Below are 13,071 nucleotides of genomic sequence, written 5' to 3'. Positions count from 1 at the left end.
TAAAGAACATGTTTTAAGAAAAATGCAAAAGCACTATAATGCTTTCCAAACTGGTACAAGTGACAGAAAATGTAGGTTTGGATTTGTAGAATGGACTACTTCAAGAAGACAGAACATCTTGCACAATGAGGCATTCTGTTTGATTGTAACAGTCTGTAAATAGTGGCTCTATTTTGCATCTTTTTCTCTCCAACTCAAAAGCATATTTTTGAAAAAATAATCTTTCAAAGCACTTGCCTCCCCTTTCAACCACACTACTGGGAAGCTACATACCTATGCAGAAGCTCTCTAACCTCGCTAACAAGTGAGAAACCTCAGAGCTAAGGCTTCAGCAGCAGAGGCTCCAATAAGAGGGAAGTATGAAACTAGAAATATGCATGTTTACAAGTACCATGTTTTAATTCCTCATGGCAATTCTGCCCTATCGAGCAATAGATAGGGTCATGTGCTTGTACTGAGGGCAAGGCCAAACAAATTCAAGAGAGAATGGAATGGCACCCTGAGAGGAGGTCTAATTCATGTGAGAACACTTCAGCAGGTTATTTGTACACCTATTTACATGGGACTGTTCCTGTCTTTTTCATTTCTCTAATACACTTGATAAAGCCCATTAACTTGCCATTGTTTAAAGCACATGGCCACGCATGTGTTTGATAGCACTGTACACTATAAGGTACAGCATCAAAAGAAAAAAAAAAACCAAAAAACAAAGAGATCAAGGTTTAACAATAATTAAGATATTGAACCATTAAACTAAATTTCACTTAACCTGGGGCTAAGCAATATGTAGGCAGTGATTGAAAGTTCTTACATTACCCACAGAGCTCCTCTATGGCCAAATCACCCTCTGTTCTCAAGAGAGCAAATTTGCTGTAATGATTCACATCCTGTTTTGAATCAACGAACACCAGTGCTTCCTCCTAACTGTATGTGGTAATTTCTTAAGCAAAATACCATTCTCTAGGGGTACAATTTGATTTTTTTAAATTTCATTCTGACCAGAGTGTGAAACAAAAAGATCAAAATTTCCATACTGGTCTGGAAAGAGAGGCTATTGGACTGTGCTCAGTAAAACAGTCAGAAAAAAAGGGCATTAAATAACAACAGTGGACCTCAGAGAAATTAACTGTATCTCTTTATTGTTAACCAATGAATGTTATCCAAAATAGTAGATGTAATTGTAGCTTAATTGTACAACACAAAACATGATGCTAAAGGAAAAAGCATGTGGAAAATTATTTCACTGAGTAATCATTAGATGTATTCTTAGTATTTCTGCACCAGTAAGTGTTCCCAACTGCTGGTGACAGCGGCTATTACCACTTTGTTCATTGTGAAAACCTGTATTACAAACGGTTGTTCCTGGTTGTTTGAATTAAAAAAAAAAAATCACACAGCTTTATAAATGGATCAAATCCATTCAGTCCTACTCTACATGTTGTAGATTTATGAACAACAATCTTTACTGGTGTTTTTTCCAAACACTGAAACTGATGGATCAGTGTTAGTGCACACTTTTCAGGGAAAAAGGAAAACTCACTGGAAGCACAGTATTTCACCTGCCATGCCAAACTGTTCAAATACTTGAGAAATTTGCTTAAGCTTCGGTGTATGAAGCCTGTGAAACAAAAACTGTTCTTACAATGCACTGCAAGTTGAAACACCAACTTCCACCAAGCAGCATTTTAAAGCATGTGCACAGCATCTGCACATCAGTCTTCAAGGTCAAGCAGATATGTTCAGCCCCACAAACAAAAAATATATTAATGTATCTTTATTTAATTTTCATGATGTCACCCCACATAGCCAAACTTTTACTCTGCAAAATAAAAAAACAAACTTAGTCGGACTGTTCATGAGAAATTTAGACCTATTGTGCATGAAAAAAAATGTTTAATAAAATGGCAAATTTTAATAGATGAGTGTAAATTTATGAGTGCATAATATCAAACAGAAAAAAAGCTGAACCATCCTCAGAGAAACCTAGGTTTTTCCACTGTCAATATTTACTAGGGTACTCTAACATAGGGACTAACTGAAGTCCACATTAACTGTAAAGTTATTACTAAAGTTCAATTTCTAAGCAAATTTCTTAAAAGAGCAGGTTTCCTTTTCAAGAGGGAAAGAACTTAATAATCTGACATCAGATATGACAATTACAATACTAGCTTCACTGAAAACTGAAGCTACAAACACTTTTACTCCAATTCTGGGAAATTTAATTTTGTATTTGAAACCCAAACTGACTGACACACACATTCTACACCCCTCCCAGAATATAGTATACCAGTGACAGGTTACAGCTTTAAAATACACCAGTTGCTTTTACAATTTAAACTCAACAGAAGGCAGTTAGACAGTACTCAACATTATAAATCCATAATAATGTAAAATAAAATTATAGGACTAAGGTCTCCTAGCAATCTTTGATGTTACTGTGTAGTGATAGTCAATTTAAACAGTTATTTTCATGGTGTTTGAAGGACCAGTCATCATGTACATAGTAGTGAGGTAGGATACTGTCCCCTCCCTGGGACTGATGTTTTCATATGCTCCCTTGCCAGAAAGGTCCAGGTGTCCCTACTGAAATAAAATAATTACAAGCAAATAGCACATTAAGCTTTGTTTAGTTTTTTCCCTCTTTGCTGCATTGGAACATTTTGCGCATCTAAAAGAATCAACTAGGAAAAGCAATACTTACTCAAGCCTATCAGCAGCCATGTGCTGCCCACAGGTAGTGTTCCATTTAAAAACATTTCCTGGAACTACCACCTGCCATCCAGACCTTTGTGAACAGGTAGGCAAAGAAAACCATCAATGATGACAGGACATGAAACACCAAAGAATTTCACTTGGGGAAAAAAAAACCCACAAAAACCCCCAAAACAAAACAAGAAAAAAACCGCCAAAACTGAAAGTGAGCAGTATTAAACTCTTTAAGGAGTAGCTACATTGAAAACCAATTTCAAACTTCATACTGAAATAGTACCTATCCAGTTTAGGTACAGTTCCATTCTTCCTTCTATTTTTTAATGTTTAAGCAAAATATACACTTGTCAGCCATGAAATACTTCACATCTGTTTCCAAAGGGGGAAAAAAACCCAAACAAACAATGAAACTGAAAACACAATGGGGAAAAACCTGCTCTTAACCTCCACACCCTCCCCCCACCCAAAACCTAGGGTTTACAGACTGCCTTACTGTTGAATAGCTTCCCCTAAATTTGTCTTCTAGTCACTGTAGTCAACCTGGTATTAAGTGCTTTGGCAAAGTGGGGTGCAATCCATCAAATCTGCAAAGGCCTGCTTTTTTTCTCTGTTGGTGGTTCAGCTTTACGAGGAACACATATGCAAAATACCAGCTCTCACATTGCTTCAAACTCATCAATACGCTGCTTTGTATTGCCTTGTCGGATTTGCCGGAGAGTCTTGTACTTATCGCGGCCTGCTTTAACATTCTCAGCATGAAGGACATCATTTTGTGTTTTCTTGGTTTCATCTCTGGCTTGAGCCAACTCTGAACTTAAAGCCTGTTGAATAAAATATTTGAATTTAAGTGCTTTGACTAATCCTTCAACAGTTCTGGAGTTTCTGATAACAACTACTCTGCAATCTGGATAAGAATTTCTTGAATGCCAACCTATGGAATGCTTTTTGTGCTCCTCAGTAACTCAAGTTGTGAGGTCTATCAGAAGGAATGCAGAAGGAAAGATAAGGAGAGCATAGGATTCTTTCCTTACACGAGTGTAAACATCAAACTGTATTAAAAAAAAAGCCTCATGCACCATAAAATCCAAGAAGAAAGGGACCAGCAGGATAAAGCAGGAAAACCACCTTAGTTTTCAATTTTTCTGTAACTAAAGACTTATCTCCCTCATCTGGTCAGTGACTGACCAAGCAAGAATACTACACATGCATGCTACTAAGACAATGCTGCCAGACAAAGTAGCAGGTTTCCTTTTCTTCTGTTTTTTTCCCAAATAAACATCTTGTAACCAGGTAAAGGGCTATCGGTACTAGAGATTATTACGCTTCGAAGGATAAGACTTAGCCTGGGAGGAATTGAATAATTCAGTTTTAGGGAAGTAAGAATAATCCAAAATGGGTGTAATTAGAGTTTTTGCATTTACAACACCTATCAGTGACTACAAACAAACATAAATACTACCAAGCAAGCATCTGTTCATACCACTTAATTAGTTTTGGTATTGAAAAACGAAAGCATTATGTTTTAACATGCAGAGTTCTGGAAACAATATAACTATTAGAAACATTTACTGGCTAATGCAACAGCATAGTTACACTTTAAAGCCAGAAAGCACAATCTTACATCCAATCTTGCTATATACTCCATTTCTAGAACACTATGAACTATATTGGTTGGTAAACTGGTAATAAACCTATTAAATGATAAAGAAGCTGTTTCCTTGGCAGACCATAACATCAGTGAAATTTCTCACAAAAGAAGGATGAAAACCCAAAGCCTGAATTGTGCTGATACAACTATGAATCTTCATTACCTGGAGCTGTTTCTTAACACGTTCATTTTTCTGTGTTTCTGTTACCCGTTCTTCCTCACTCCTGTGATTCATGACACCATCAGAAGACAGTTCTGCACTGGCTTCAGCATTGTTCTCATCATGTTCATCGTGCTCATTCTCTGTTGGAGGAATAACTGGTGGGGGTGGAGGTGGAGGAGGAGCAGACATCACAGATTTCAGTTCTTCTTTGGTCTTTTCCAAGTCCTCTTGGGCAGCAAAAGCCTAAATACAGTAAACACTACTTAGCATCTTTTTTAATGATTTAATGATTTAAGAGTTAGAAAAATAAAAATTTGAGATGTTCTCAGACATGTGAAACTGTTCTTTATAACTGACATGACTAGTTTACACACTGAATATTGTCAAATAGAGACAGAAAGTAAAAACCAGATATTGCTCAAAATAAGCTGTACTAGGGAGTCTAGCTATTTCCAGCAGTAGACAAGAGAAGAGTGAAGGAATAGGGCAATCATACCAATTGTTTTCCAACTTTCCTAGCCTCCTGAAATTTAAGGCTCAGGGATTTCCTAGATCAAAGGTGATGACTGCAAATTTCGTACTTAACCAGAACTTATGAAAATTTGTTCAAACCCTCTTGAAACCCATGCACAGCAACTACTCACATTCCATAGCTAAATACAGATTTTATGAAGAGACACTATTTTGCTTTAAATTTTTGCCCAGCTGCATTTCACATGCCTTTGTTAACTGTTTTGGTTCAGCCTTCCATCAAACTTCATGATTTATACATCTCCTGAGGTGTTTTCCTCTCTAACACAAAGTTCCAATCTATTTCACCATCACACAAAAGGAAGCAATTTCTAATCTTTGACCATACCTTTGTGATGAGACTGTCCCCCCCTTCTTGACTATGTAATATCAAGAAATGAGCTAAACAGAAGCATGGGGGGGGCTTCAGTAGACTAGAGGACAAAAACCTTTAAGAAAGACATTTCTGAAGCCTAATGGAAAGAGAGAGATTTGACCCCATGGACTTCTAGTGAGATTTCCACACTCATTTCCACTCATTTCCCTCAGCCCCTTTGAAGTTCTGACTTCACACAGCATGGGCTCATTACTTTGTGCTGCCATTCTGAAGCTTCCTCTTCTTTCTTTTTCTTGGCCTCCTCTAGAAGTGCAATCTTGGCTGTGAATTCAGCAATTTCTGCTGCCTGAAACAAACAAAAGAACAAAGAAGAAGTTTTAATCTGGTATCAGTCTGGCTTTGCAGTGGAAGAAAGCAGAGTCTTTGCTATGATCCAGCTTGAAAAGAGTTAGTTACCATCCACCACTTCTCTGTGAAAAATAGAAATTTTAAGCATACATGACAGAGGGAATGAATCAGAGTACTTCTGCCTAACGGAAATACATCCAGGAAAAAAATATTTCTCTTCTGCACTTCCAAAGCTTGCTGGGAAACAGCAAGCTGTCATTACAAACTAGCATTTCAGGCTGTTTCAGTCTAATACAACTTTAATGGTCCCACAATTAAGATTATGATTCTGGATCATAATCTCTTGCTATTAAGCTAAATCTTGCCATCAGAATTATGTGCCAAGTTTACAGAAGATCAAGAGCTCATTTATAGTTGAGAAATAATTCATCTATTTTCATGCCTTTCTAGATTATTATGCACAAATCTTGGATTAGAAGTAGTCTAACACAATGTGAGAAGACACTGCAAATACTGGCAACAGGAGAGGAAAAGCAACAAAAATACCCCAACAAACCCCAGTGTCACCAACTCCCCACCATCACCATTCAAGCTTCAGAACAAACCTGCTTCAGAGAACAAGCTTCCCAAAGGGCTGCAGAAGGAAGCTACTCTTGTTCTCAGCTGGATAAGCCTGAGACTATTAGAAAGAGAATGTAATGAGTGTTGTCAGTCTGAAAGGTGGTGGTCATCTTTTTCATCTCCTACAGATCCAAAGTTTTATTTCTGCCTTACAAAGTAGTGGCAAGTCTATAATGCAGTTTTTTAAAAGAGTTCCCACAACACTCTGTAACAGTGTCTCAAGTACTTTCGTGTTTCAATGTACTTCTTCGTTTGACATAAACAACAGTAAAGGCTAAATTTTCAACTGTCTTTTCCAATTTTAATCCTATTTTGAGGAAAAAAATGGTTCTTACTAGCTGTTCCTGGTTCTTCATTTGATCAGCTGCCTGCTTGGCTAGAGCAGCTTTGGCTACTTCAGCTGCCCGACGCTCTTTCTCCAGGCGTTCTGCTTCCTCTTTTGCACGTTTCCGTTCTTGATCCAGTTCTAGAGCTCTTCGGGTCTGCTCCTCTAGCTCTGCCAAGAGGAAGGTTTGCAGACAAGGTATCACTACCTAGCTCTTCCTCATATGTATCACAGATAGCAGCTGTAATATGCCCAAAATTAAGTAACCTAGAACACTAACCAAGATTCAAAAGACCACCTCAAGCTAAGAAAAGCTGTGGAACACATTACCCAGAGCTCTGTTCCATGTCTGGTTTCCTTCCCCCGCACTTCAAGATATTCTTTGGATAAACTTCATCTCACCTAACATCTCTGACAGCCTAGTGTTTCAGAAAAGTGTCACTTCACTGATAAAACTAAAAACCCAGATACAGGTACATATACATGCACGTGCTCCTACCGCGAGCATACTTCATGTATGTTAAATCCCTCTCTTAAAGAAAGAAAAAAAATCTCTTCTTTATTGAAATGCCTGACAGATTCCTTAATTGCAGCTGAAAATTTAGACACATGCCTCCAGCAAAATGACTTAAGACCCACTGGAAGGGTCAGAAAAATTCTTTGTATATCAGAGGAGGAAAATTTTAAATCAAGAGAGAGACAATAGCTGTCCAGCTGCCTGCATAGCAAAATATTCAAATCTAAAGGGCAGAATCCTTAGTGAAATAGGAAGAAGTAATAATCTAGGAGTACTGCAAGGTTAGGTTTACATAGACAAAATTATACTCCTCCCTAGTGAGAAAAACTAGGTGACTAAGAAAAAAAGTCTTTCTAAAGCTCTTTGCTGGTTCTAATGATAAAATTTCTGCTATGATCTTGGCTAGGCAGAGCTCTCACAGACTCCCCAAATAGAAAACCTAAACAACTACTCATTTTTTCCAACAATCCATTTGCCTTCACCACAAGCTTTAATACTATAAAAGCACCTCCCTAGATATGCTGACACATGCTTCATCTTTGTACTTCTAGTGTTAAGTAGTAATGTAACCATTATTCTTCAGTTGGTTTCCCAGGCCTACTCAGTTATAAAATTATAAAATTAAATGAACAGCATCGTGTATGCTGTTTATCATACCCCAAGTATGTGGGGTTCTACAAATGCAGTACCTAAAAATTAAATAAAACAAAATTATTTAAAAACACTACTCAAACAAATCTTCCTATGAAGATGGAGAACACAAAACTGACACAGACCATTTATATAAAGACTTTTCCATGTGCACATAGAAGGCTAATAAGACCAGCAACACATGAACATTTTGTATTGCATCAGCAATTAGGCTATATTGCTCACAAAGTTATGAGAAAATGTGTATTGTCAAACCTCCAGAATGACTCTGATACTGTTCTGTCCTGAGCAAAATAGCTCTCCTTAAACAATTCCACAGCACAATTAGAGTGTAACTTATCTGGATGTGTCCAACCTGTTCTGCATTGAAAGACTGAAAAAATGCAAGGGTAGAGTGGGAGAGCAGTGCCAGGCATATGTAATTTATTTGCATAGAGTTAATCAGTGATTCTCTCTATGATGCTTGAAGCCAAGAGTTAGGAAAAGAAAGGAGCACCAAACTTTTATGAATGTGAACCAAACCTGAAGTAGGGAAAAAAAAAAAAGAACATGGAGAGGAGGGCCTGGGAAGTCATGGAGGCACGGACACTACAGGGTGAATAAACACAAAGAACTGTGATTGGTGAAACTACATGTTTTGTCACTCATGTCTGACAATTTCTCAAATCCCACAAGGGAACAGGAAAGGAGGAAGGGGCAAGGAATTTCCAAATTAAAAGCTAAATTCAACAAAACCCTAGAGAAAGTACTTTGATTCTTCCCCTCTAATTTCACTACTCCCTCCAACTCCGGGTGTTCAGCACTTTGAGCATTTCATAATTCTGAGTTGAAGTGTGTATGCATTAATTTTCTTTTTACTAAATCAAAACTTGTGCTACATTAGAAATTTGTTTTATATTAAAAAGATCCAGACAAAAGCATGCACACTGTCATTTAAACACTGAAAAAGAATATCTCTCATATCAAATGAAACACCACTAAATTCTTGCCACTATTAGTAAAATAAACTTAGCCTCCCCCCCACCAAAGTACCAAAACACACTTTTGACATACAAAAAGAATTGTGGAACTGAAGGACCCAGCTAAATAAACACTGTCACTAGATTTAAGAAATCTATGATCTCACCTTTCTGAGCTTTCATTGTTTGCTCCTCAATTTGTCTTAAGCGCTCCATTAATTCCTCCTTTTCACGCTCTATTCTTTCCTTTTCCTTTTCTGCTATCTCCCTTTTTTTCTTCTCATTTTCTAATTGTGCTCTGAAAAAAATTAGTGAAAAGGTTTTTTTTTACTCTCCAACATATTAAGTGATACTCTTTGGATGCAGGTAGCCAATTTTTCTGTTTACTCAGCTAACAGGAAGGACAATTTTAAATGCTTCTAATCCTGTTTCTGCTTCAAAATACTGCAGAGAAGAACAATTTATGAAGAGGACTGATAATCAACCTTGGTTATAGTTCAGCCAGGTAAATCCACAATTATATCTGCATTTTAGGCATTATGTTTCATCTGGGCTAGAAATAGCAACAGTATTTTTTAAATACTGTTTTAAGGTAAGCCAGGACATTCTTCACTGAACTTGCTTTAAGTGTTCACTCATAGAGTATAAAATTCCCTAAGAATCAAGCAACAGAGAGGTAAGACTTGCACAAAATACATAACAGGAACAACAGTACAGCTACTATTACTGTGCTGGGAGCTTAAAAAAGAGACGTTTTTACATTAAGACAGGGGAGCCATGCCAATTCACAAACCTGCTTACACAGTGCAGAAAGACAAACAGTTCTCTCTTTTCTAGAATTCTAAGATATACTATATTCTATGACTTCTTAAAAAGGTAGAATTTTTTTTCTGTTTCATGGAAGTTTGTTAATTACCTTTCCAATTGTTTCTGATGTTTCTCTTCTCTAGCTTGGGCCTTCATCTGTTGCACTTCAATTGTATCAGGTTTCCTCCTCCTCATGTACAATTCATGATTTCCCATACACAGTGCCAAAATTCGCTTGTTAATTCTCAGACGGGGTGCATAAAAAACAAAATCCTAGGAAAAAAGTTATTCTAGTATATCCATTAACCTAAAAAAATACACTTAGACAAGATTCAAAGCATTACTGCATTCTTGCATTGGTTAAATGAAAACTTGCAAGTATTTTGATATTTTGAGCAAGTGAACACCATAGTCTAGAAATCTAGTTACTGTCAGGGACTTAAATGATAAATTCAAAATTGCACCTTGAATACTCCAGAAATCAGCTGGTTTATACAAAATATTTAATTTTTTTTTAATGAGACTTTTCTCTATTCTGAAGTCATTTTACCTAGAAAGTCTCATGAAATGTGCTATTGTAATAAAAAAAAGGCAAAAAGAAAAACAGAGGAGGACAGAGGCAGAGAATTTACCATCTTATCCTGTCTTTTCAATGCCCCACAGAGTATTAGTTGACTAAAAACCCTGCAATAATTTAGGAGTAACAATGAGAAGGAAAAGAGAAAATAAGCATACCACATTTCAAAATGAACATTTTCTTTTGATTACTGACTATTCTATCGCTAAAAGTAATAAATGTCACCAATATTTACTCATGCCGTAATACCAGAGCAAGTCCCTGCAGACTTAAATCTCTTCATACAGCAAGTGATGCTATTGTACACACTACTTACAGGGGCCTTTTTGTCAATTGGCTTTATGACAAATTTTTTGTCGTTAAAAGAGATGTTTCTTATTTCGCTCCAAGGAAAACCAATCTTGGGTGTCAGCCTTCAGAGAGAAAAAGTTCTCATTAGAAGCAGCAAGGATGTGCACTTTATATATATATATATATATATATATATATATATATATATATATATATTAATTCAATAAGGCTTATGTCTGTACCATTCTCACTACTACACTTAGCTACATTTAGAATATTACATTTACAACATTATGTTTTAATGTAAACATTAACAACAGTTCAAGCATATTTTGGTAGATTTTTCTTTTCACAAATATTCCATCAAATTAATTACATTTTAATAAATTACATGGCATTGTAACAATAGAAATTTTGATTTGTGACTTATTCTACTAATATTACCTAGGTGCTAAACATCATGATCATGTACTCATTCCTTATATGGCATTAGTAACTGTATTTTCACTTGAAAGAGTAACTACTGAAATGTGAGAAATTGCCATTCCAAATACTGAAATTAAAGTAACTTTCAGCCATGCTGTACCTCTGTTTAGATCAGATTTGTGTTCTTACATTTTCAGAATTCAAGTTAAATTTATTTCCCTTGCATCTTAAGCAAAACACATTAAATTCAGAAATTGTTACAATGTTACACATCAACTGCATAACAGTAAATATTTTTCTGTCAGCACAGAAGTTTCTTTCAATTCATATTATCTTAATTATAAATATCAGAAAATATTTAAGTATTTGATTGCTAACTATCAGGAGACAGGAAATACCAAAAAATTGCCTCATAGCTCAATCTGATCTGAACATTTTGAGTATTTCCTGCTTTCAGGAGCTATATTGCCATCTAATGGCAATTAAGGCTTACAGAATTTTGTTACAGAGTACATACATCTAAAGTTGACTGCTCCCATCTGGAATTTGACATATCATGTGTAACTTCGAATCACTGTGAATGGTCTGTTGACATGAGATACTACTAACAAGTGCTTGTAAAGAAAGAAAAGAGCAAGTCTGTTGATCTTTTTCCAAATTCTTCATATTTCCCACATTTCAGCTCTTCCCTCTTCAAGTAGAAGAGATTATTTGATCTCTTTATCAGGACACATGAATGATCTATTTTCTTTGGTGTCTAAAAGGTTTCATTTTTAAATATCTAGGTTTTTCATGCTCCAACTCCTCGTTATGGCTCTTACAAATGTTTCTCATTAAATACATTGCTCAGCTTTAAAATGTACTTTCCATCCTGACCCAAGGGAATGTTTTGAATGAGAAGTACAGGAAGAAACCATACAAAGATAGTCTGGCTGTAGTAATCCATATAAAGCAACGTAAATTTAAATTTCCATAGAACTTCTCTTCCTTTCCCTTCTTTTGCATCCCTAATCTTTAAAATTCAAACATTCTGGCAGTTAACTTCTCTCTCTCTTTTTCTATCTCTTACATACTTTAGAAGGAGAACCTGTTTTGCCAGATTTTACTGAACATTCAGTAAGGTGGGGGTTGTACAATTTCAGATAGCAACTCCTAGGACAGAACTGCAAAATGAGTATCTCCCACTTACTTATCATCGTGTTCATAAATATTCAGACCCAAAGCATCAACTCCTAGCCACAATTCAGTTCCTTTTTTATTCTTTATTTCAAAATAGTTGACTCCATACATTTCCAAGTCTTGTGCTATCTTAAGGTACTCCATCATAGAATCTTCCCTGATGAAGAAGAAAAATTGGTATAGTTTAGACAACAAATCATAAGTACATTGGAAGAAAAAGGGAACTGCAGAATAAACAGCTAGGGTAAAATTAGTTATCAATTAAATCTCTCTCTAAAATAGTTTGACTCAGATATTTTTAAGAGCTCTACACTCTAATATCCAGGTAGAGTCAAATCATTGCACTTTGTCTTTCTGCCCTATGAGTTAAGCAAATACTAAATGTATTCTAGAGGCAGGCAACTGTGGATGAAGGCAGTTGACAGCTTTACCAGAAATCATGTAGGTAAACCAACAACCTAGCTGGAAACTCAACTCCCATGGAAGTCTTTCATAACTACCTACCTTGGTCAGTATAAAAGAAAGCCATTTCCCAAACAAATACCTCCCAAAATACACCCTAATAATAATGAAAGGTGTCATGAACATTTTTTACATAATTACCTTAACATTCCCCTGTGCTCTTCATGCCAGTTCTGTATTCTTTCTTCCCACTGTTCTTTTGTCAGTTTGTGCTGTTCTAACACGCTGTGAATAGAAATGGTTGCTCTTAAATGACACTGACAACAAACTTAACCTCTTTTGTTGCACAGCACAACATATGCTTTAACTGAATAAACTTAAAAGATCACTTCCTATATACTGCCCATATTTTCAGCAGAGAAACAGAAGCTTTGTATCTCAACAAATCCCTTCTAATTTGTATTTCCAAATTAGAAGGGAATTTGTTGAATTTGTATTTCCAAATTCCCACACTAAAATAGTGAGAAAGTCATCTCTTTTTTCTTGGTATTCTATATTCTTTGTAATATAAAAGTCACACCATTGCATACCTCAGCTAAGT

The 13,071-nt window shown here is 36.1% G+C and overlaps 1 protein-coding gene across 2 annotated transcripts in view; it reads right to left on the bottom strand.

Moving 5' to 3' along the window:
• Positions 1-1,122: 1,122 nt before the first annotated feature.
• RDX (radixin) overlaps positions 1,123-13,071 on the bottom strand; it is a 36,684-nt gene continuing 24,735 nt past the window's right edge. For both annotated transcript variants that reach the window (XM_030971757.1, XM_030971766.1), the window contains 9 exons: positions 12,672-12,755; positions 12,079-12,225; positions 10,489-10,585; positions 9,705-9,868; positions 8,956-9,086; positions 6,672-6,832; positions 5,621-5,713; positions 4,521-4,763; positions 1,123-3,530 (listed from right to left, as the gene is read on the bottom strand). In XM_030971757.1, the coding sequence (XP_030827617.1) occupies positions 3,366-3,530; positions 4,521-4,763; positions 5,621-5,713; positions 6,672-6,832; positions 8,956-9,086; positions 9,705-9,868; positions 10,489-10,585; positions 12,079-12,225; positions 12,672-12,755 (1,285 nt within the window). In that variant the 3' untranslated portion in view covers positions 1,123-3,365. The remainder of the gene's footprint in view (positions 3,531-4,520; positions 4,764-5,620; positions 5,714-6,671; positions 6,833-8,955; positions 9,087-9,704; positions 9,869-10,488; positions 10,586-12,078; positions 12,226-12,671; positions 12,756-13,071) is intronic.

Source organism: Camarhynchus parvulus, chromosome 1 (assembly GCF_901933205.1).
Source record: "Camarhynchus parvulus chromosome 1, STF_HiC, whole genome shotgun sequence".
In the NCBI taxonomy this organism is placed as follows: domain Eukaryota; kingdom Metazoa; phylum Chordata; class Aves; order Passeriformes; family Thraupidae; genus Camarhynchus; species Camarhynchus parvulus.
Note: the sequence above shows the minus strand (reverse complement) of the source record. Positions and strands in the feature narration are given on the sequence as shown.